Source organism: Theropithecus gelada, chromosome 15 (assembly GCF_003255815.1).
Source record: "Theropithecus gelada isolate Dixy chromosome 15, Tgel_1.0, whole genome shotgun sequence".
NCBI lineage: Eukaryota > Metazoa > Chordata > Mammalia > Primates > Cercopithecidae > Theropithecus > Theropithecus gelada.
This window is the reverse complement of record NC_037683.1, coordinates 48,890,578-48,915,480: the sequence shown is the minus strand read 5'-3', so window position 1 is coordinate 48,915,480 and position 24,903 is coordinate 48,890,578. Positions and strand designations below refer to the sequence as shown.

General features: G+C 40.0%; 1 protein-coding gene across 2 annotated transcripts in view; it reads right to left on the bottom strand.

The window, feature by feature from the left end:
- Positions 1 to 397: 397 nt before the first annotated feature.
- SMU1 (SMU1, DNA replication regulator and spliceosomal factor) overlaps positions 398 to 24,903 on the bottom strand; it is a 36,338-nt gene continuing 11,832 nt past the window's right edge. For both annotated transcript variants that reach the window (XM_025360633.1, XM_025360634.1), the window contains 8 exons: positions 20,862 to 20,990; positions 19,301 to 19,420; positions 15,808 to 15,924; positions 15,048 to 15,175; positions 14,342 to 14,468; positions 11,351 to 11,518; positions 6,608 to 6,760; positions 398 to 5,887 (listed from right to left, as the gene is read on the bottom strand). In XM_025360633.1, the coding sequence (XP_025216418.1) occupies positions 5,789 to 5,887; positions 6,608 to 6,760; positions 11,351 to 11,518; positions 14,342 to 14,468; positions 15,048 to 15,175; positions 15,808 to 15,924; positions 19,301 to 19,420; positions 20,862 to 20,990 (1,041 nt within the window). In that variant the 3' untranslated portion in view covers positions 398 to 5,788. The remainder of the gene's footprint in view (positions 5,888 to 6,607; positions 6,761 to 11,350; positions 11,519 to 14,341; positions 14,469 to 15,047; positions 15,176 to 15,807; positions 15,925 to 19,300; positions 19,421 to 20,861; positions 20,991 to 24,903) is intronic.

Genomic DNA, 24,903 nt, shown 5'->3' with positions numbered 1-24,903 from the left:
CTCCACTAAAAAGACAAAAATTAGCCGGGTGTAGTGGTGGGCACCTGTAATCCCAGCTACTTGGGAGGCTGAGGCAGGAGAACCGCTTGAACCCAGGCGGTGGAGGTTGCAGTGAGCCAAGATTGCATCACTGCACTCCAGCCTGGGTGACAAGAGTGAGACTCCATCTCAGAAAAAAAAAAAGTGCTCATACTTGTATGGTGTTTACTGCAGCATTCTCAACAGTCCAAAGTAGAAACCTGAGTGTCCACCAACAAATGGTTAATGTGTACAATATACTGTGAAATATACAGTCATTAAAAGGAATACTTTTTACAGTTCCCCCAAATATGAAGCACATTCCTGTTTGATATGTGGATGAACCTTTAAAACATGCTAAATGAAATAAACCAGATACAAAAGGACAAATATTGTATAATTTCACTTACATGAACTAAACGGCAAATGCATTGAGGCAGAACAGTACCAAAGGCTCAGGGGAGGGGAAGGAGAAGTTAATTGACAATGTTACAGGGCTTCTGTTTAGGGTGGTAACATTTTGGAAATACAAAGTGGTTGCATAACATTGTAAATAATGCCACTGAATTGCACAATTGTTTGGGAATTTTGTTATATATGTTTTACAATTAAAAATCCTAAGAACACTAAAAGAAAGTCATATTAGGTCGATTGGTGCAAAAGTAATGTGCCATTACTTTTAATGGCAAAAACCACAATTACTTTTGCACTAACCAAATAGTTATATCCTGAAGAGGCAGAAACTGATAGGTTTGTGTAGTTTTTCAGCATGTATTATTACCACTAACAGCCTCTGTTGAACCCTTTATTACTATGTAAGCAGCCATATTTAATTCTCAGAACAACGTAATGAGGGAGAACCTATGAAAAAACAAAGCCCCTTAAAACAACCAAGGACATCACAAAAATACAAGTTCCAGCACTAACTCTGCTTTCTCTGTGATGCTTCTGCCCGTTCATACTTGTAGAGAATAGGAATAGAGGCCAATTATGTCCCTTGAGAGTGCTCTTGGAACAGTGGCAAATTTTCTGTACATGAAATTAGCTTCTCAACTTTTTTGTACATATGGTACTGGTTCTCAACCTTGGCTACCATTGGAATTACCCGGGAAACATTAAAACACTGATCAGGTCCCACCCTCCAGGGGTTCTGTATAACTCGGCTAGATGTAGCCTAAGCATCAAAATGATTATGCGCAGCCAAGGTTGAAAGCCACCAATACTGACACATAGATTTAATATTAACCACTGGAACAGAATACCACTGTTAAAATTGCTGTGGAAGGTTAAGTAATGGGCAGCCCCTGCTATTGCAAGTTTTTTGTTGTTGATTTTTTTTTTTTTTTTTTTTTTTTTAAGCCAAGTCTTGCTCTGTCACCCAGGCTGGAGTGCAGTGGCATAATCTCAGCTCACTGCAACCTCTGCCTCCCAGGTTCCAGCTATTCTCCTGCCTCAGCCTCCTAGGTAGCTGGGACTACAGGCGTGAGCCACCATGCCCAGCGAATTTTGTATCTTTTAGTAAAGACGGGGTGTTACCATGTTGACCAGGCTGGGTCTCGAACTCCTGACCTCATGATCCGCCCACCTCGGCCTCCCAAAGTGCTGGGATTACAGGCTTGAGCCGCTGCACCTGGCCTATTGCAAGTTTTAAACAAGCTCAGTCCAGGGAACTTCCTAACTTGGACATACACTTCATAGCAATTTCTTCTCTTAAAATAGTGGAAAATGAAGCTTTAAGAGCACAGTGAATGAGAACACTAGCAAGCTATGGCAATTTGAAAAAATGTGATTTTAAGAGACAGTCTTGCACCTTTATCATTTAAATTTGGTTATCTCAGCATGAACCTTCTGAGACTGACAGCAAGAATTAAAACACCTTTTGTATATGCGGAAACTACCCTGTAGTCTACCTGTTCTCAAATTTGAGCATGCTTGCTGGGTCCCCACCACCAGTTTCTGATTCTGTAGGTCTGGGACAGGACCTTAGAATGTGTCTTTCAATTTATCAGGTGACACTTTAAGAACCACTGTTCTAGCACAAGCCAAAGAAGTGACAGCAAAGACTGACATCCAGAAACTTGTAATTCGGTTCTCTACTCATCTCACTACCTGTGCTCTGCTTAGGTAAATGTTTTTGCAGAATGTATGTATTCTTTGCCCCTGCCCAAACCTAAAGATTGAGGAGAAACTTAAGCAATATTAAGAGTGAGGCAAGAGAGAAAAGAAACCTAGCTTTGGAGTCACATCTGGTTTTCAATACGAGCTTCATGCAAGTTGGAATGAGTTAGGTCCCTCACGTCTGGAAACCTGTTTCTTCATGTGTATTTGCGCACCCTCATTACATTGTTCTGAGAATTAAATATGGCTGCTTACATAGCAATGAAGGGCTCAACAGACGCTGTTAGTGGTACTAATACAAGCTGAAAAAAAACTGGTGAAGAAGATACTGAATTGTACCTGAGATTTATACCATTTGCTGTTTAAAAAATAAACCATATCACCCCGAAAAACCTCCGCGCAATGTTTTCCAGTCATTAATTCAACAGCTGAATGGGGGATAGGACAAATGTCCTTATGCTCATGGAATTTTAACGCCAGTTTAGCTTCTATGTTAAGAGCTGGAGAGCAGCATCCGTCAAATCTGGTGGCTGCAGCAGAGCACTTCCCTAGGAACCGACTGCACACGCCCAATTCAGAAGGAAGTGCGCACTGATTCCCGGCAGCCGACTCCCCTTCGCTTAGCTGCTGCCAGCCGCCCTTACCACGATGTGACCGCCAATTTTTTAACAGTAGCTTCACCCGACGTCTGCAGGCCCTGACACTTGGCTCTGGCGGGTGCGCGGTCTCCCTACCCCCGGTAAGGGGCTCTACCGGCCCTGGACCCAAGATAGGACTCCTGCCTGGCGCCCACCCGGAGCGGCGGCGCCCCAGATCCGGCCGTGGGCGGCGGCCCCGCGCGTGCGCCGCCCGTCCCCGCCGCGGTCTGGCTGTGCGGGCGCTAAAGGGGAGCTGGGCTGTCCCAGCCTTCAGTGCTGGAGGGATGGCCGCATGGGGCTTCAGAAAGCCTGGGCGCCCAGCAGTGTTAAGGAGCGTGTGCCCATTTAAAGACAAAAACAGTATTTTTCAGGTTTGTACGAAATGAACTTGTAGAAAGATTAACAAGGGTTACCTGGGAAAGGCAGATTTTCAACTTAGCGTTTACATGTTCACCCAGTGCATTATTTTATTTAAAAAGAAAAATATATACTTAATGGCTCCTAATCCAGCTCTGTTTGCCTTGTCTCCCAAGACACCTATCATTTGCCCAGCACATACCTTGCCGCTATGCCACACTGCAGTCCCCGGGAAGGTTCCCTGTGCTTAGATCGCCTCCCAGTCCCTCCAGGAAGCCTTTCCCAACCCTTTCGCGTTAAGTGCCCCGCCTCTCATCATCAGAAAGGTGACTTGAGCTTTTATCAGTTTTAGTTACTCCTTTTAATATGCTCTTCTTCCCTATGTTTAGGCGAGTCTTTTTTTAAACCATATTCAGCACTTGGTGCCAGCAACAGAAGTGTTCCATAAAAATTCCTAGAATAAACCAACACGTGCTGACTAGATTCTCTATCTTCATAAACGGTGGTACAAACTATGCATAACTACCAGCTTCATGAGGTCAAAACTAAATCAAAAATTCTTCTCAAAGACTTAAAAAAATTTTTTTTAGCATAAACTGTTTCCTCTTTCTAACTTAAACTTCTCTTACTTAAGTGAACGTTTCTTTCCACTGGGATGGCTGTCTACATTCTCAGGAATCCTGAATTCATGACTATGTTCAACTCCCACGACCATTTTAAAATCATCAAAATGGCAGCAAATGACATTACCTGGGCCAAAAAGCTGCAGGTTTTGTGGCAAATGGGAAATGTGTTACAGAATATGACTGGGAAAGAGGGATTTCTTAGTGTCGCTCAGAATTAATTCAGCAAACACTGAACATTACTACGTGCCCCACATAGGATCATACTGCATTTCAAGTCACAATCAAAGGTAAATTACAAGGCTGGGCGCGGTGGTTCATGCCTGTAATCCCAGCACTTTGGGAGGCAGGCAGATCACCTGAGGTCAGGAGTTCAAGACCAGCCTGACCAACATGGTGAAACTACCCCCCCCCCGCCAACTAAAAATATAAAAATTAGCCAGGCATGGTGGCATGTGCCTGTATTCCCAGCTACTCGGGAAGTATCAAGAATCGCTTGAACCTGGGAAGTGGAGGTTGCAGTGAGCTGAGAGGGCACCATTGCACTCCAACCTGGGCAACAGAGCAAGACTCCATCTCAAAAAAATAAAATAAATTTTTTAAAAAAGTAAATTACAAGACTGCAAAACTTTAAAAAAAACTTCCCCACTAGTTTGTACCTAATAAATGCTAATATTTAAAAGGGGGCACAAAAGGCCTGTGGAAACAAGAACTCACATTCTTGAAAGTAGTGCCTAGCACAGTATCTTCCTCATCATCAGAGGTGCTCTATACATCTTCAGTTGAAACATGAAACAGACATCCATATGCAAAATATTTTCAAGGGTTTTGTTGACTTTTACATGTTTTTCTTTAGCTAACTGGTAATGATGCACATTACAAAGGAGACTTTTCTAAATCTCAAGTCCTTTTGCTAATTTTTCTTTGAAACAACAGCACATTTCCAATGCCAAACCATCCCCTACAACGTACAAAGGGGAGATGACAAAACTCTGAATTCTTGTAACGGATCCTGCAACTAGTTCTATTCAGAAGATGGAGACAATATTCCCTGGAGTTGATTGAACATGTGAGAAGGCACAGCTCAGAAGGAGAGGAAAGCTGAGGGCAGTGAAATGAGAACCTATGCATCACCTGGCCTTTTTACATGTTAGTCTATCCTACTATCCCAGGAATTCACTTCTGCCATACTTGAGATTCGGGGATAATAATGTCACTCCTCCTCCCAAATTCTAAGTAAATATGTTAACTAGATGAGCATTTATTTACATTTTAGAACAAAGTCTCCAGAAAGGTATAAAGTTTATTAACATCTTCAAAAAAAAAAGATGGTCTGGGCATGGTGGCTCATGCCTGTGATCTCAGCACTTTGGGAGGCCAAGGCGGTTGGATCACTTGAGGTCAGGAGTGTGAGACCAGCCTGGCCAACACGGTGAAATCCCATCTCACTAAAAATACAAAAAAATTAGCCAGGCATGGTATCACACACCTATAGTCCCAGCTACTCAGGAGGCTGAGGCAGGAGAATCGCTTGAACCTGGGAGGCGGAGGTTGCAGTGAACCAAGATCGTGCCGCTGCACTCCAGCCTGGGCAACAAGCAAAACTCCATCTCAAAAAAAAAAAAAAAAAAAAAAAAAAGATGGAACAGAATACAGCTACTGAATATGATATAGTTCCTTATTTACAAGTTTTACTATAGGAGGGACATTTTAATCAGCATTTCAAATAATCAAAGGAGTAGAATTTTTTTCTAGAAATATCGGTATTTCACTCTCCAGGTATAAGATTAATGAAAACATTAAGTGACTGCACCAGTTAGAAGATAAACTAATACCTTAAAAATATATAAAAAAAGGAAGGGATACTTGCTACTTAAACATGAATTTTCACAAAATTATTCTTGTGACTAATTCAGACAATCTATTTGCTTAGAAAAGTGGGCCAAAAAAAAAAAGAAAGAAAAAAAAAGCACATTACATGACTATGCCTTCATTTAAGTATGTGCTTCCACTGATTTAAAAAGGAAAGTTGAATTATGGTTTCCAGAGCTTTAGGAGTCCATCTTCACTATAGGTAGCAATCAGGTTCTGATGAGGGTGATGTGCAATACCAATCACATCCTTCTCGTGCACCTGGAACACGTAAAGCACAGGGTTAGGGTGTACAGATCTGCAATAAATCACTCTGATGACGCTTCCAGAGCTGGGTGGAAGGGAAAGAGATCAAGGCCTGATATTCCAAATGGCAAAGGAGAAAGATGGAGGAAGGTTTTCCAACTCACATCACATTGTGACATAATAAGAAATAAACTTTAGGCTGGGTGCAGTGGCTCATGTCTGTAATCCCAGTACTTTGGGAGGCGGAGGCAGGTGGATCACTTGAGATCAGGAGTTCAAGACCAGCCTGGCCAAGATGGTGAAACCCCGTTTCCACTAAAGATACAAAAAATTAGCCAGAAGTGGTGGCATGTGCCTGTAGTCCCAGTTACTCGGGAGGCTGAGGCAGGAGAATCACTTGACTCCAGGAGGCAGAGGTTGTAGTGAGCTGAGATCACACCACTGCATTCCAGCCCAGATGACAGAGTGAGACTCCTTCTCAAAATAAAATAAAATAAAATAAAATAAAAAATAAATAAACTTGTTTAGTGTTAAGCCACTGAGATTTGGGGATCATCATAGCAGCTGACATTAATTTTACTTCTTGAATTTAACATGGAGCTAAATGTTTTAAAACAATGTTTTTTATACTGAGGGTCACATTGATAGTAGTCTGGAAAAGGCACATACTTCAGAGTTCAGAAAGACACAAGTCTTACCATATTTCTTTAGATGAACTTAGTAAGTAATACTCACTGTCAAAGTTCTCTCCAGTTTGCCAGTGACCGTACTGAAACAGTAGAGCACAAAGTCCTCCCCTACACAGTAGATCCATTCACCACGGGGAGAGAGGGCACAGCAAACAAAGTCCCCACCTTCTCTTTTACCAGAACTGAAGCTTCTGACAATCTAGATCACACCACACCCCAAGACAAAAACATCAGGATTAGTAGCAGCTCAACCATGTGCAGCCTTTTCAAGTGACATTTTTACGTTGTTATTTTGCACTTTGGTTTACTATCATTTGTAATTAGATCTCCAATCCTGTTCAGCATGTGCTAACTCCCCGTGCCTGGGAAATATTCAATAGATAAGTAATCTAAACTAAATGGCAGACAAAAGTTTAGAATTCATACATCCCACATCACCAATCATGCCCTAAAGAAACATATTACCCTTAAGCAAATTTCATTGCCATACATAAAACAATTTTCTAAATCAATATACCAGTAGTTCTCAAAGCTTTCTGGATGTCTGCTCCCCAGTTTCCTCTAACAGAATGAGAAGCTTTCCCCATGCAGGATGATACTTTGTCTCTAAGACTTTGCTTGCTCTATTGATACAACATTAAAATCATCATAAACCAAGCTGAGAGAAACCAATCCAAAAAGTCTACATACTATATGCTTCCATTTCTATACCATTTTCAAAATGACAAAATTATAATAATGGAAAACAGATCAGTGATTGCCAAGGGTTAGGGCTTGGAATTAACTTGAAATTTAAAACATGATACCATTTACATTAGCAGCCCCAAAGTGAAAATACTTAGGTATAAATCTACCAAAATACATACAATATTTAAATGAGGAAAATTACAAAATTCTGATGAATGATATCAAAGAACTAAACAGAGAGATATTCTATGTTCATGAATTGGAAGACTCAATATGGTAAAGATGTCAGTTCTTCCCAACTTAATCTATAGATTTCACACAATCCCAATCAAAATCCCAGCAAAGTATTTTGTGGATATTGACAACCCAATTCTAAAGCTTACACAAAGAGGCAAAAGACCCAGAATAGTGAACTCAATATTGAAAGAGAAGGACAAAGTTGGAGGGCTCACAATAACCAACTTCAAGATTTACACAAAGCTATAGTAATCCAGACAGTGTGGTATTGGTAAAAGAACAGACAGATCAATGGAACAGAATACAAAGCTCAGAAATACACTCAACTGATTTTTGACAAAGAAGCAAAAGCAATGTAATAAAGAAAAGATAGTGTTTTCAACAAGACATGCCATAACTGGACACTTATATGCAAGAAAATGAATCTAGACACAATAAAATAAAGACCTTACAGTCTTCACAAAAATTAACTCAAAATGGATCACAGACCTAAATGTAAAACTCAAAATTGTATATAAAACTCTTAGAGGATAACAAAAAAGAAAATCTAGACGATCTTGAGTTTGATGACTTTTTAGATACAATTCCAAAGACACGATCCATGAAATAACTGATAAGCTAGATTTCATTAAAATTAAACACTTCTGCTCTGTAAAAGCCACTGTCAAGAAAATGAAGCCAGATGCAGTGGCTCATGCCTGTAATCCCAGCACTTTGGGAGGCTAAGGTGGGAGGATCACTTGAGGCCAGGAGTTTGAGACCAGCCTCAGCAACATGGCAAGACCCCATTTCCACACACACACACACACAAAGTTGGGCATTGTGGTACATGCCTGTAGTCCCAGCCACTTAGAAGGCTGAGGCGGGAAGATTTCTTGAGCTCAGGAGCTCAAGGATACAGTGAGCTATGACCATGCCACTGCACCCCAGCCTGGGCAATGGAGCAAGACTCTGCCTCAAAAAAAAAAAAAAAAAAAAAAAAAAAGGAAGAAAATGAAAAGACAAGCCACGGATGGGGAGAAAATATCTGTAAAAACTAGACTTGATAAAGAACTATTATCCAAAACATATAAAGAACTCTTAAAATTCAACAGCAAGAAAACAACCCAATTGAAAAATGAGTCAAATACCTGAAACAGACACTTCACCAGAAGTATACAGATGACAAACGAGCACACGAAAAGATTTCCACATTAGGGAAATGCAAATGAAAATGAGATACCACTACACACCTATTAGAATGGCCAACATCCAGAACACTGACCACACCCAGTGCTGGTGAGGATGTGCAGTAACAGGAACTCTCATTCACCAAGGGTGAGAATACAAAATGATACATCCATTTTGGAACAGTTTAATAGTTTCTTACAACTAAACATACTTTACCATACAATCCAGTAATCACACTACTTAGCATTTACCCAAAGAAAGAGAAAACATATTAACACAAAAGTCTGCACATGGATGTTTATAGCAGCTTTACTCATAATTGCCAAAACTTGGAAGTCCTTCAGTACATGACTGGATAAATAAATGTTATTCAGCATTTAAAAAAAAAAGCCGGGCATGGTGACTCATGCCTGTAATCTCAGCACTTTGGGAAGCCGAGGTGGGTGGATCATGAGGTCAGGAGTTCAAGACAAGCCTGGCCAAGATGGTGAAACCCCATCTCTACTAAAAATACAAAAATTAGCAGGGCGCAGTGGCAGGTGCCTGTAATCCCAGCTACTCAGGAGGCTGAGGCAGGAGAATCGCTTGAACCTGGGGGCCAGAGGATGCAGTGAGCTGAGATTGCGCCACTGCACTCCAGCCTGGGGGGAGGGTGAGACTCCGTCTCAAAAAAAGTAAATAAAAAATAAGCTATCAAACCATGAAAAAACAAGGAGAAAAATGCATATTATTAAAAGTCAAAATGAAAAAGTTACATATTTTATGTTTCCGACTACATGACTTCCTAGAAAAGGCAAAACTATGGAGACAGAAAAAGATCAGTGGTTGCCAGAAGTTAGTGGGGAGGGAGGAAGGACAGAAAGGGCATAGAGAATTTCTTGGAAGTGAAACTACTCTGTACAATTCTCTAATGGTAGACACCTGCCATTATACATTTGTCCAAACCTACAGAACATACACCACCAAGAATGAATCCTAATGTAAACTATAGCCTTTGTGTGTTAATGATGTACCAAATGCACGTTCATAAGCTGTAACAAACATACCACTCTGGCACGAGATACTGATAGTGGGGAAGGCTGTTCCCGTGGGAGGGACAGAGGAAATATGGGCACCCTCCGTATTTTCTGCTCAATTTTGCTGTTAACCTAAAACTGCTCTTAAAAGTCTGTTTTTTAAAAAACAACAAATTATGACAATGGAAAACTGATCAGTAGTTGCCAGGGGCTAGGGTTATGGGGAAGATGTAAGTATAAAGATGTAGCGTGAGAGTTTCTTTGGGAATGATAAAACATTTCTGTATCCTGGCCGGGCACGGTGGCTCACACCTGTAATCCCAGCATGTTCGGACGTGGAGGCAGGCGGATCACCTGAGATCAGGAGTTCGAGACCAGCCTGACCAACTTGGAGTGAACCCGTCTCTACTAGAAATCCCAGCTACTCGGGAGGCTGAGGCAGGAGAATCGCTTGAACCCGGGAGGCGGAGGTTGCAGCGAGCCGAGATCACGCCATTGCACTCCAGTCTGGGCAACAAGAGCAAAACTTCATCTCAAAAACAAACAAACAAACAAACAAAAAACCAGTTCTGTATCCTGATTGTAATGGTGGTTACATGACTCTATACATGTAATGAAACGTTACAGAACGATTATATCCCTGCTTAAAAAAAAAAAAAAAAAAAAGCATGTTAAATCTTAGATTTAACCAAAACTGGTTAAATCTAAATAAGATTTGTAATAGAGTTAATAACTGTACCAATGTCAATTTCCTATATATGATCACTGTATTATCATTATATAAGATGTTATCCTTGGAAGAATTTGAGAGAGGGAAACATGGAACTCTTCTGTACTACTTTTGCAGCTTCTATGTGAATCTAAAATTATTTTTTCGAAATAAAGTATTTTTAAAAGTCAAGCACGGAACTATGAAGTGTGCTCAGCAGATGTACTGGACAGCTGTAGCTACTATGCAGTGGCCCAAAAGATACTGCAGACCAGCCATCTCAGCTATGCATTCTGAACTACTACTCCATCAGTTATAGAACTCAAAGAATGGAAAGACAGTACTATACACCAGCCCCTGGGTCTTCTCTATGGTCAGCAAGATCCCCAAGTGTCCAGGCCAATAATCCAGTAGCACTACCATACATACCTAGGACTTGAGTCCTCAAACTTGATGCTTCTGACGCCCCCAGTGCTACCTCACAGTCCACAAAAGTGAGATTCCTTGAGAACCTTGCAGGTTTTCTGACTAAAAATACACTGAGGACACTGCTGCCTTTCTCCTATTAGTGTTCCATTTTAAAGCGTGGTAGCTAGGAGATGTCCTGAGTTGGTAATCCGTACTACACTGTATCCCCCTAACTCAGACAAACATTGTTATCTTAAAATCTTCAGTGAGGTTCTGAAGGAGGCTTAAAGACAGATAGGAGCTTCATTTATCCAAAGGATGAAAATGCTTAATATACAAACACCCAGGGGAAAGGAGATCACTTTTGAAATACCAAAGAGATAGTTTACAGAGCTACAAATAAATCCAAAAAAGCTACTCTTGGCCACTTGTATTACTTTTCCCAGTCTTTTTACAGAGAAAGGAACCCAAATTTGGTTATTGGGAGGGTAGGCCTGGACCAGGATGTGCTGATTTGGGAATGGCCCACAGGTCCTGTGCAAGGGTACTTCTGAACACTCACCTGCCCCTGCATGTTCATGATGACCACCGTGTTTGATCTGTTGCACACCACAAAGTGCTCAGGGTTTTTAGGAAGTAGAATCACACTGTTGACGGTAATATCTGTCCCCGCGGTGCTGCCCAGGGATTTAAAGGTATTTGAACATTCTGTGGTCTTCATATTCCAGATCTACCACACAAAAATTTAAGTTACAAACCTTTTTTTAGATACAAAAATGTCTAAAGTTTTAGGGTTTAAAACATTAACAGGTTACTAAAAAAGAGTAGAAATGACTCAGGGGAAAAAAGTTTCTTACTTGATTTTAGGTCCAATCAAATATCCAGCACTGCCATATACAGTTGTCCCTCAGTATCTGTGGGCGAATTGTTTCCAGGATCCCCTTTAGATACCAAAATCCAAGGATACTCAAGTCCCATATATAAAATGATGCAGTATTTGCATATAACCCACGCACATCCTCCTGTATGCTTTAAATCATCTCTAGATTACTTATAACACCTAATACAATGCCCACACACCACTTCCTTTGTATGGATTCAATGTAGTACTTAGCATGGGGCAGATTTAAGTTTTGCTTTTTAGAACTTTGTGGAATTTTCTTTTTTTCCCCCAAATATTTTCAATTGGTGATTGGCTGAATCCATGTTCCAGATACAGAGGACCAACTGTATAGAGTAAGTATTAATCATGTATTTGTTGATGAATTGGCAAAAACAACAGTCACAAACTAAAATTTAAAAACTTTAAAAAAACTATGATCTTTTCTAATACCTTTTTCCTTAGCCAATAGAGCGCTCTCTCTCTTTAAAATTAGTTGTTTGTCAACATTGCTACTGTCATAAACAACCAGAAAGCTACCCTTGTCTGGATATCAAAACCAAATAGGGGGTCAGGCATGGTGGCTCACGCCTGTAATTTCAGCACTTTGGGAAGCCAAGGCGTATGGATCACTTGAGGCCAGGAGTTCAAGACCAGCCTAGGCAATATAGTGGGATCTTATCTCTATTTAAAATAATTAAAATAAAATACAAACAAAACAAAAACGGGGGGTTTTCTTTTTTAAAAATGAGATGAGATCTCACTATTTTGCCCTATTGTCCCCGCTGGCGTTAAACTCCTGGGTTCAAGCGATTCTGTCACTTCAGCCTCCTGAGTATGGGACTACAGGCAGGTGCCACTGAGCCTGGCTCAAATAGAGGCTTTTTAGCTTGAGACTCTATCCTGAGATTTTGATGTGGTAGGTCTAGGGTGAGGCACAGGCATTTTTTTTAAAGCTACAAATGATTCCAATGTACAGTTTATACTGACAATGACTGAATAGAAGTCACAATGTTAGCACACACACATGAGGAACTTTGAAGTGGAAGCTACTCTTGGCCACTTGTATTACTTCTCCCAGTCTATCTTTTCACCTTGTCCTTCTGGGCTCTTATGAACTGAAAGGGTTAAATCAGGTAGCACAGAAATCTGAGATGTGCTTAGAGAAGGGATGGACCAAACATTAAATAGCATTGTCCAGATACCACTCAATTCACCAGGCACAAAGTCTCTAAGGCATGGACTCTGCTGTGTTTCCTCTGTGCCTTCCACGGAGCTTGGCACAAAGCAGATGTTGAATAAATACTCATAAACAGGAGAAAACAGTTGCCCTGGTGTCAATACTGTTATCGCCTGCCCTAATCTCCTCTGAAGCCCAGATGCTTAGAAGAAAAAATGAACATTTCAGGAATTAAGAATGCTAAGGCTTCCAGTGTTTTCCATTCAAAAGGTCAGTGACATGCTTTGCCCCACTCACTGCAAAACTAAGGGGGAAAGACCACATAATAAAGAAGCTTAGACAAGCCATCTACCAGTGGCATTTACAAGTTGTGAGGCCCATATGCATAGCATGAGAGCAAATCCCATGACTGAAGTACTAACAGCTTTGCATGATTTCTCCACTCATCCCAAGGGAGCATACATCTCCTGCCTTCCGGTTTCCGGTTCAATTTCCAATCATGAACAGCATTTTCAGACGGTGGTCTGACATACATATGTACATACATACATATATATACACATACATTTATTGATTGAGACAGGTTCTTGCTCTCTTGCCCAAGCTGAAGTACAGTGGTGTGAAAATTGCTCAATGCAGCCTCAAACTCCTGGGTTCAAGTGATTCTTTCACCTGAGCCTCCTAAGTAGCTAGGACTACAGGTGTATGCCACCACACCTGACTGTCTGAATTTTAGATACTTAAATATGTATCTAAAATGTCTAGATATATGTGTTAAAATGTTTTGTTAAAATGTCTAGATCTTCTGCCACAAAGTACTCACTCATATAAGGCAATTCAAAAAGATTAGGTCCAAAACGTAGAGTGTCTCAAAGATCTCTAATAATTTTCTATTTGGGTTTCTCATATCTTTTCTAGGAAATGAGACCCTCTCTAAAAATAACTAAATCTTTAAAGGTACTGAAGATCCATTACTTTCAGCAAATTACTTACTAAATAACTATCTAGGAGAAGGCTTAGTTTTACTCAACACTTCTCCTATTCCTCTATAAATGCTACTAGGAAGGCTCTAAATTTGGGGACCAGGAATGCAGCGAGGCTGTGCAACAAAAAAAGAGATCTATTTATTAGGCCACTGAGCCTTTCGTGAATTTGACTGTTAGCAGGTAGACCATACCTATGGCAAAACAGATTTAACCACTGTGTGTATCTGTGAATGGGGGATGGCTTAACTTTAGGACTCTTCACCCTTCCTCTTTTCCTACACATGAGAAAGTTCGTTTGGATTGAAAAAGTTTGAGATTGGAGTCCCAAGGCCAATGGGAATTACCCACAGAATACTGTTGTTGTCTCAGACTCACCTCAATTATGGCTAAAATAGCCAGTAAAGAGGTTTACTACAGCACAATCATTCCCATCGTCACCACTGAAAACTCCTCAAAGGACAAAGATGGGGTAGACATCCCAAAATAAACCGAAAGCAAATACTTAACCTTTACAGTGCCATCAGAGGATGCACTAATAATGTAATGTCCATCTTGTGTAAATGTTGCTTCGTTAACAAAGGAGGAATGGCCACGAAATTCCTTCAGTGTTTTCCCAGATTTTAAACCATGAATTCTACCAAATGAAAGTAAATGAAAAGAACAATAAATATTTAATATCTTATGGTTGTGACCAATGATTGAATGCATTTTAGATAAATTACAGAAGCTCATGTTATAATATTAAGAGGGCTATGTGATTGTGTACATGGTATAATTTTCATTATATCAAACAAGCAAACAAAAGCTTTGCAAAGAAAGAGGCTGGAAGAAAACATGCCAATACCACCACAAGCTTCTGTTCAGGGATAGACCTCTAAAAAACAGGTTAACAGAAGACTGAGATCAGTGGGTCTCAGCTGAGTCCCAGTATAACAGACCCTCTAAAGTGATTATGATACAGATAGGTCCATAGGACCATATTCTGAGAAACATGAATCACTGCTACTCCCTTTCAAATCTCTCCTCTGGGTAAAGACACAAATGGACAAAACAACAACACTGTGTGAGTTGTACTTTGGGGACATAAGGTCTCACATACCTTCCCTCTCCGTATCACACCATCATGGTAAAAGCATAAGGAATCACTAGTACCTCCCTCCAGGGCCTCATTATATCAAACTCAAGTGAGAACAGTTTTGGGATTTTTACTTACCTAATTGTCTGGTCAAAAGAAGCACTAAGGATCTGACTGCTATCCTTAGAGAAGCTTAGACAGGTGACACCCTTACTGTGTGCCCTCTCAAATCTCCTTAAACACTGTCCACTCTGAATCTTCCATACCTTTATTTGAAAAAAAAAGAATTTAAAAAAAACTTGTAACGTGTCCTACTATAGCCCATAGAGCCAAGTAAGATGCAATGCTCACTAATGTACTGAAACAGCATTAAAAATGCATGCTAATAGCTGAATATGATGTGTCTGGTTCACGTAGTACAATGGTAACTGAATCCTTTGAAACTTAAAACTCTTTTCATGTAAATTATTAAAACAAAAATATAGACTGTAAGTTCACTTAGCAGATACCATTTCTGCAATTTTTGTAGCCCAGGATGTATTTCTAGCATTAAATACAAACCACAACAAACTGGCTCTTAGATCATCCCCTTAAAAAAAAGGTCAGTGATTTTGATTTTTATACAGCAAGCCAGGATGGTACAACAGAAAGGGCTTAAGCAGATGTGAACTGAAGTCCCAGATCTATCACTTACCAAGTATGCGACCTTAAACATGTTACTGGATCACCCAGGCAGAGTTATTATTAAGATTACACAAGAAAAAGTAAAGTGATTAGCATAAAGCTGATGCTCCATAATCAGTAGCTATTATTGTGCTGAATATCATATACAGGACGCTACCCCATAGCAGAACATTCAAAATGTCTACACATGAGAGGCTGTGGCACTAATCCATACCTTGATTTTTCCATCTTGGGCCCCAGTTGCTAACATTTCTGTATCTCTGCTGAAACACATGCACAGGACAGCATCATCCATCATCATAAAGTTATCCTGGGCCTGGTACTTAAGATCCTAAAGAAACAATGGTTAGCAGTTATCAAAATAACACAAAAGTCAAGGCCCCAGTTCTCTACTCACAAAACCAGGGCAATGGATTGTACTTACTCTAAACCCCCAAAATAAACACAAGTGCCATGCATACATGCTCTTAGTAACTAGTTCCTAGTGATATTGCTGGGGATAAATAATTTTATACAATTCAAATTAGTATTATTAAAAATACCAACATACTACTCTAGATCTTTTGCTTACTGATTTTTTCTAGGCAAAATTTATCTAGTTTCATATTTTACATATGTAATAAATTTGAACTTACCTATTTCTGTATGATGTGGGAAACTAAACTAATATTTTTTCCAAATCATCAGCTACGTTTCCTGAAACAGTTTACTAATCTATTTATTTGTGATGCTTCTTTTATTATCCATTATTTTTCAAATGGATTATCTTTCTTATTTTTTTCTAATTATAAAGTGAGACAGCTACCTGGTTTAAAAAATAAAAGCAAACTATACAGAAATATATAAAGTAAAAAGTAAGGCCGGGCGCAGTGGCTCAAGCCTGTAATCCCAGCACTTTGGGAGGCCGAGAAGGGCAGATCACGAGGTCAGGAGATCGAGACCATCCTGGCTAACACGGTGAAACCCCGTCTCTACTAAAAAATACAAAAAAAAACTAGCCGGGCGAGGTGGCGGGCGCCTGTAGTCCCAGCTACTCGGGAGGCTGAGGCAGGAGAATGGCGTAAACCCGGGAGGCGGAGCTTGCAGTGAGCTGAGATCCGGCCACTGCACTCCAGCCTGGGCGACAGAGCGAGACTCCATCTCAAAAAAAATAAATAAATAAAATAAAATAAAATAAAGTAGAAAGTAAAAATCACTCATAAATCCACTACCCATAGAGTAGAATTTGGCACTCTACGATAAAAATTACATTTTATTTATTTATTTTTGAGACAGAGTCTTGCTCCGTCGTCCAGGCCTGCAGTGCAGTGATGCGATCTCGGCTCAATGAAATCTCTGCCTCCTGGGTTCGAGCAATTCTCCTGCATCAGGCTCCCAAGTAGGATTACAGGTCCGCACCAAAACACCCAGCTAATTTTTATATTTTTAGTAGAGACAGGGTTTCACCATGTCAGCCAGGCTGGCCTCGAACTCCTGACCTCAAGTGACCTACCAACTTCAGCCTCCCAAAGTGCTGGGATTACAAGCATGAAACACTGCGCCCAGTCAAAAATTATATTTTAAATCAGTGAATAAAAGTTAGTAAATAGCTATTTGAGGAAAACACTAAGTTGGATCTACACCAACTTCATCCTCCTAAACAAATTCTAGAAGGGTCAATAATTAAACATAAAAGATTAAAGTGGCCGGGCGCGGTGGCTCAAGCCTGTAATCCCAGCACTTTGGGAGGCCGAGGCGGGTGGATCACGAGGTCAGGAGATCGAGACTATCCTGGCTAACATGGTGAAACCCCGTCTCTACTAAAAATACAAAAAACTAGCCGGGCGTGGTGGCGGGCGCCTGTAGTCTCAGCTACTTGGGAGGCTGAGGCGGGAGAATGGCGTGAACCCGGGAGGCGGAGCTTGCAGTGAGCCGAGATCACGCCACTGCACTCCAGCCTGGGAGCACAGCGAGACTCCGTCTCAAAAAAATAAAAAATAAAAAATAAAAATAAAAGATTAAAGTACTAGAAGAAACTGTAGGAGAAAAGATGAATAAATTTAATGATATAAAAAAAAATTTAAGTCTGTAAAACAAAACAAGCAAAATCAAGACATAAAAGTCAAAATTTTAAAATATTTGTAATGTATATTATAAAATTTAATTTCCTTAAAATATAAAGAGCTCCTACAAATCAATAAAGAATAATCCAATAGAAAAACGGGCAAAAGATACTAACAGACTTCATAGTGTAAGAAATATTAGTGGCTTCAGTAAAATAAAAAAGAAATACTGGCGGCTTTTCACATATAAAAAGATGTTTAACTTCATACATAAGAGAAATAGAATTAGTACTACAATTAGGTTAGATTGGAAATGATCTTAAATAAAATGGGTGGTTAAATACATCATGGTTCAATCCATGCAATGTAATATAATACACCAATAATCTCTAACATATGCTATAAAAAGCAGGAAGTGTAACAGGGTATGTAGTATGCTATCACCTGTATTTAAAAAATTTTGAAAAGGATACATAATAAATAACACACACACAGGATATTCCAGGAAAGTTACATAAGAAACTGGTAATCCTGGCTGGCCCAAGGAAGGTAACTGACTAGCTGAGGTACAAGTGTAGGAGCAAAATGCTACTTGAGTAACTTTTTCTGTTTTTTGAATGTTGTATCAGTTGTACATATAACCCCTTGGAAAAAAAAAATTTTTTTTTTGCACATGCCTGTAATGCTAGCTACTCCAGAGGCTTAGGCAGGAGAATCACTTGAACTCGGGTGGCGGAAGTTGCAGTGAACCGAGATCGTGCCCCTGCACTCCAGCCTGGGCAACAAGAACGAAACTCTGTTTTTTTGTTTTTTGTTTTTTTCTGAGCCAGAGTTTCACTCTTGTTGCCCAGGCTGGAGTGCAGTGGCATGATGTCGGCTCACTGCAACCTCCGCCTCCCGCGTTCAAGCGATTCTCCTGCCTCAGCCTCCCAAGTAGCTGGGATTACAGGCACCCACCACCACGCCCAACTAATTTTTTTTTTTTTGTATTTTTAATAGAGACGGGGTTTCACCATGTTGGCCAGGATCATCTCAAACTCCTGACCTCAGTTGATCCACCCGCCTCAGCCTCCTCAAGTGCTGGGATTACAGGCCTGAGCCATTGTGCCCAGCCTGAAAAAAAATGTTTTACTTGTAAAAATAATAGATAATAAAACGATTATAGATAATAAAGGTCCTCTCCTGGTTAATAAAATTGGAATTTAATTAAAAATACCGGTTTTTTTTTTTGAGACAGCGTCACTGCCCAGGCTAGAATGCAGTGGCACAATCATGGCTCACTGCAGCCTCAAACTCCTGGGCTTGAGGGATCCTCCCACTTCAGCCTCCCAAGCAGCTAAAACTATAGGTGCACACAAGCATGCATGGTTAATTAAAAAAAATTTTTTTTTTTGTAGAGACACGGTCTCACTATGCTGCCCAGGATGGGTTGAACTCCTGGGTTCAACTAAGTGATCCTCCTGCCTCAGCCTCCTGAGTAGCTAGGACTACAGGTATGCACCACTGTCCCTAGCTTTAAATGAGTTTTTTAATTGCAAAAGTAATACATGTTCATTACATTCAGATCCTTTTTCAACTAATCTGATTTAGAGTGAGGGCATACGTAAGTAATTCAAAATCAGTAATTTTTTCACTAGGAAGGTTAACACATTTAAAATACTTTACCTTTCTGATTTTTCCAGTAGTAAAGTTCCATACTTCAATGAATCCATCAACAGACCCAGTGACCAAATACTGACCATCTGGAGAAAATCGAGCACACTCCACATGTGACTTCTGACCAAACTGTTTCAAATGAAACAATGAAACAGATGCATTTTTATCCAGTGGACTTAAAATAATTCCTATTTTAACCTTTTGAGAAACATTGCCCTAGCATAAAGTCATAGCTGGCCCATATTATAGAGCATTGGAGGGGTATTTCTGTACCTGGACGCAGGGAGCTGGGTGGATGTATTTTTCTCTGACTAGTTTTATGTCTAGGCACTAAGCTGAAGCTAGTTTTTTGAATGTGAGATTGATATTTCCTAAGAAAAGGACAAAAGCTATTTTAACATGGGACTTAGAACAAGTAATCCTGTTAGTTCAGACCATAATGTTTTGCAAGAATCAGCCACTGTTAGCATGACTTTCATACTCAATATGGCCTAACATGTTCCTGTTGTGTATCTCGGGGGGAATAACTCATTTTTTCAAAGTAAACGTATGTTTCCATACATTATTTTGTAAATACACTTTCCATCAGTGTTTCACAACCTTCATTTAATCAAGTGATAATGTGTAGCTGACCAAACTTAGAAGAACTAATTAAAATTAATATACTGTCTGATAAATGCATCCTGAGCATTTGCTAGTGAGGATGCTCCCAATAACAGATGAAAACTACAGAAAATTAGGTGGAAAGAACAGAGAAAAGCTTTAATGTGGATTTCACCTTAAATGCCAAAAAAGGAAAGTGTTTATAACAGAAAATCTTAGCCCAGCAGCATAATAACGATGGACTTCTATTTGTCTCAAGGTTTCAGGCAGAGTAAATAAAGGTGCTGCTCAAAAATATCTTTATCTACAAGTTAAAATATATAATCCAGAAAAGGCAAATCCAAAATGTTAAAGTCAAAGATTTAAGGAATATGAAGTATTTTAAAATCCAGGAATTTAGAGCACAAATCCAGAGAAACTGTAATACAGAGATGCTAAAGTAGCAAATATGCTTGTAATTCTGGGAATTACCTAGAAAACTTTTTCCTAGAAAACTCTCAGTTAAAAAAAAAAAAAAAAAAAAAAAAAACCATAAGATGATAAAGTCACTTTCCTCACACATCACATAAGCCCACTTTGTAATCCCTGACTGGCACTCTGCCTGACACATAGCAGGCAAAACAAAAATGTTGAACAGGAGAAGTACATAGAAAGTTCACAGTCCCAGACTTAACCAAAAAAGAACTAACCATTCTTCCAAATGCAGGCTTCTTGGGAAGCAGTGCAAGGGCAGATGATGGGCTAGATGTCAAGCTAGATGTCCATCCATTAGATGACACATCTGAGGTGTACCACTCCCAGGCACAGCAGTATCCCAGTGGACACCTGCAGCAACCCTGAATATTGTCAGAGCTGGAGAATGAGTTCTCCTCCTCAAGTATCCAAGCCCCTGGCACAGGGCCTGGCTGAGCCCATGACAAGTCCTCAACAAATGATTACTGACTGGCTGAATGTCTTAGGATCCTACCTTAATATGCCTACTCAGTTGTGTAGGAAATTTTTCTTCTTCCACATCTTTGACAGCTGCTTTGCCTCGAAACAAATCTATGGTCATACCAGGAGGAAGCAATCCTTGATGCTGCTGCCACTTCAGTGCCTATGAGGAAAAAAAAAAAGTATAGCAATCTGTTCAGGTGCTTTTAAGATCTGGTCATGACTGCTCAGAAACCAAGCCCGAAAGGATGAGGTTCAGAGTAAGCTGTGAGCCATCTAGACCCCAACTATTTTTGGCCATCCAAACACAACATAATCCGTGCTCCTCTGTGTGTCCAAGAACACAGGCTGATCTAAGGGTGGAAGGGGACTCTGAGAACCAAGTCTGTCATCCACCTATTTTCTTATAGGTGTGGCTGTTTTGTTATAAACAAAACCTGGAAAACAGAAATCTCCCATAGTACTAACACTCAAACACACCCACTACTAACATTTTATATACTACCTTCCAATATTTCCCCCCCTACATATGTTTCATTAACCTAGTTGTAATTATACTATATGTAAAATTTTATTTTCTCTTGTTTTCACCTATCAATAGATCATACTAGTCACAGCTATCATTTTAATGGCTGTAAAATACATTCCATCAAGTAGATGTCTCACAGTTAATCAATATATTAGTGGACATTTACACTGCTTCCAATTTTTCAATCACCTAAATAATGCTGCAATGAACATCTTTGGACATAAGGCTTTTTCTATTTTGGGGATATTCCCCTCTTATTTTATATTCCTGGAAAAGAAATTACTAAATCCAAAAAGAACAAGAATGGTTAAGGCTCTTGATATATTTGATATATAGTGCCAAACTCCTTTCCAAAAGGGCTGCTTTCCAAAAAAAGTTGCAGTTGCAATAGTGTTCACAACTGCTTTATGAGGGGTGAAATAAATAATGAACTTTGGATGGTCCTAGGTTAAATCATTCACCAACTATGTCATTTTGACTCCCAGTTTTGCCAACTGAAAAAGTCAGGAAAAAAAAGCCTAATTCGGGGGCCAGGAGTGGTGGCTCATGCCTGTAACCCCAACACTTTAGGAGGCCAAGGCGGGCAGTTCACCTGAGGTCAGGAGTTCCAGGTCAGCCTGGCCAACACTGTGAAACCCCATCTCTACTAAAAATACAAAACTTAGCTGGGTGTGGTGGCACATGCCTGTAATCCCAGCTACTCAGGAGATTGAAGCAGGAAAATTGCTTGAACCCAGGAGGCAGAGGCTGCAGTGAGCCAAGATAGTCCCACTGCACTCCCAGCCTGGGCAACAGAACGAGACTGTTTCTCCAAAAAAAAAAAAAAAAAAAAAAAAGCCTAATTCGTAGAGGATAAGACTAAATAATATATGTGAATCCTATATAATAAGCACATGTTCACATAATAAGCACACAATCAATGTTTATTCCCCTTTCCTTTTGTTATACCAAGAAAAATCAATAATTTTTGGATATCATTTAAAACAGGGGTCCCCAACCACTGAACTGCAGACCAGTACCGGTCCATGGCCTATTAGGAACCCAGCTGTACAGCAGGAGGTGAGTAGCCAGCGAGTGAGAGCATTATAGTCTGAGCTCCACCTCCTGCCAGATCTGCACAGCATTAGATTCTCATAGGAGCATGAACCCTATTTTGAACTGCGCAGCGAGGGATCTAGGGTGCATACTCATTATGAGAATCTAATGCCTGACGATCTTAGGTGGGAGAGTTTCATCCTGAAACCCACCCCTCTGACACCCCCACCACCATCTGTGGAAAAACTGTCTTCCACGAAACCAGTCTCTGGTGCCAAAAAGGTTGGGGACTGCTGATTTAAAAATTTTAGCTACTTTAATAAGTAGAAATAGAATACCCTACTTTAGGCAGTTCTCTGATTGAGTTGAACTGTTCTCTGTATTTATTAGATATATTTCCTCTTCTGTTAACTGTTCATGGTATTTGCTCACTTATCTATCATAATCTTACCATTCTCACCAATTTGTGAACTTTAATGTGATAAAGGTATTTGTTGTTTATGTTTGCTACAAAGAATTATTTTACCAACTTTTCTTTTTAAAGAGAGAGGTTCTCACTCTGTCAGGCTGGAAGTGTGGTGGCATGATCACGACTCACTGCAGCCTCAAACTCCTGGGCTCAAGCAGTCCTTCTATCTCAGCCTTCCAAGTAGCTGTGACTATGTCTATTTTTGGATTATAGCTTTATAGGTTTCTTTTCATCTTAAGTTCCATTCTCAAGTGATGAAATCTGTTGATCTTTTCCTTGGTGTTTAATCTCTAAGCTTGGGAAGACTATCAGGTTTGATAGATTATATATCTCCAAGTGTTTTTCTATTTTCTTAAAATATCTAACTTTCTATCTGAAATTATGCTACATAAAATATGGGAGCAGGCTCTGATCTTACCTCTCCTCCTCAATTCTAAAGTCAGTGTCCCAACATCATATACTATATTTCCTATATTCCTAGGTTTTGTGGTATTCCCCATTGTCATCCATGGAATTATTATAAATAACAGGATTGGGTTTTTGCATTGTTGTTGCACTGGTTGCAACAGATATTCTTTTTTTTTTTTTTTTTTTTTTTTTTGAGACGGAGTCTCGCTCTGTAGCCCAGGCTGGAGTGCAGTGGCCGGATCTCAGCTCACTGCAAGCTCCGCCTCCCGGGTTTACGCCATTCTCCTGCCTCAGCCTTCCCGAGTAGCTGGGACTACAAGCGCCCGCCACCGCGCCCGGCTAGTTTTTTGTATTTTTTTAGTAGAGACGGGGTTTCACCGTGTTCGCCAGGATGGTCTCGATCTCCTGACCTCGTGATCCGCCCGTCTCGGCCTCCCAAAGTGCTGGGATTACAGGCTTGAGCCACCGCGCCCGGCCTGCAACAGATATTCTTGTGCCCACTACCAAAATGATGCAAACTATAGGTCTTTATTAAATGCAGTATTTCTAAGCCTAGTACGCTCTCAACATTCTTCCTTTCCAAAGTTTCTTTGCTAAATATATTTTTTCTTTTTTTTTTTAATTGAGACAGAGTCTCAATTAAAGTGCAGTGGCGCAATCTTGGCTCACTGCAAACTCCGCCTCCCGGGTTCAAGTGATTCTCGTGCCTCAGCCTCCCAAATAGCTGGGATTACAGGTGTGCGTCATGATGGCCGGCTAATGTTTCTATTTTTAGTACAGCCGAGGTTTCGCCATGTTGGCCAGGCTGGTCTCGAACTCCTGACCTCAGGTGATCCACCCGCCTCGGCCTCCCAAACCATTGAGATTACAGGCATGAACCACCGTGCACAGCCTGATAAATGTATTTTCAAGTTTATTATTCCAGATGAATGCTAAATTCCTTTGTAAAGTAGTTCTAATCCTACTGCAATCTTTATGATAATTGCTTTAAATCTGAGAACTGGTATTGAATGTCAGTCTTATCCCAGAAAATCAATGTTTCACCATTTATTCAAGTATTCTATTGTAAGTTTTGAAGGATTTTTTTTTTTTTTTGCCTTTTTAAAAATGGAAATCATCTATTTCCCAGATAATGCTAGGTTTTATATTATATATTTCTGCTATAAACAGAACACTCTTCCACTGAATTTTCTAACTAGCTGCTGCTGATAAACAGGAGTGCAATCAAATTGTATATTTTGTATCTAGCAACTTTCTAAACTTTAAAATTCTAAGATTATTATAGTTGAAATATTTAATGTTTCTAAATATATTAATTGCTTTCCAAAATTCCTATCTTACTTATGTTTATGTTTTCCTGCAATCACCAGAGAGAATGTGTGTCTCCTTGGACCTCTCTCCAATCAATCTGTACCCTCTTCTGGCCTGTAACAGTTTCTAATCATTTCCATATTCAAAAGAAAAAAAAACCAAAAAACCTTGTCTGGCCCTGTGTTCTTTTTGAGCTTCTGTTGTCCTCTTCCCTCCCCACCACCCTCATCTCCTTCCCTTAACCACCAAGGTTCAAGAGCCATCTACATTCGCTACCTTCACTTCTCAGTTAAATTCACTCCTTATCTTACTGCAATATCGCTC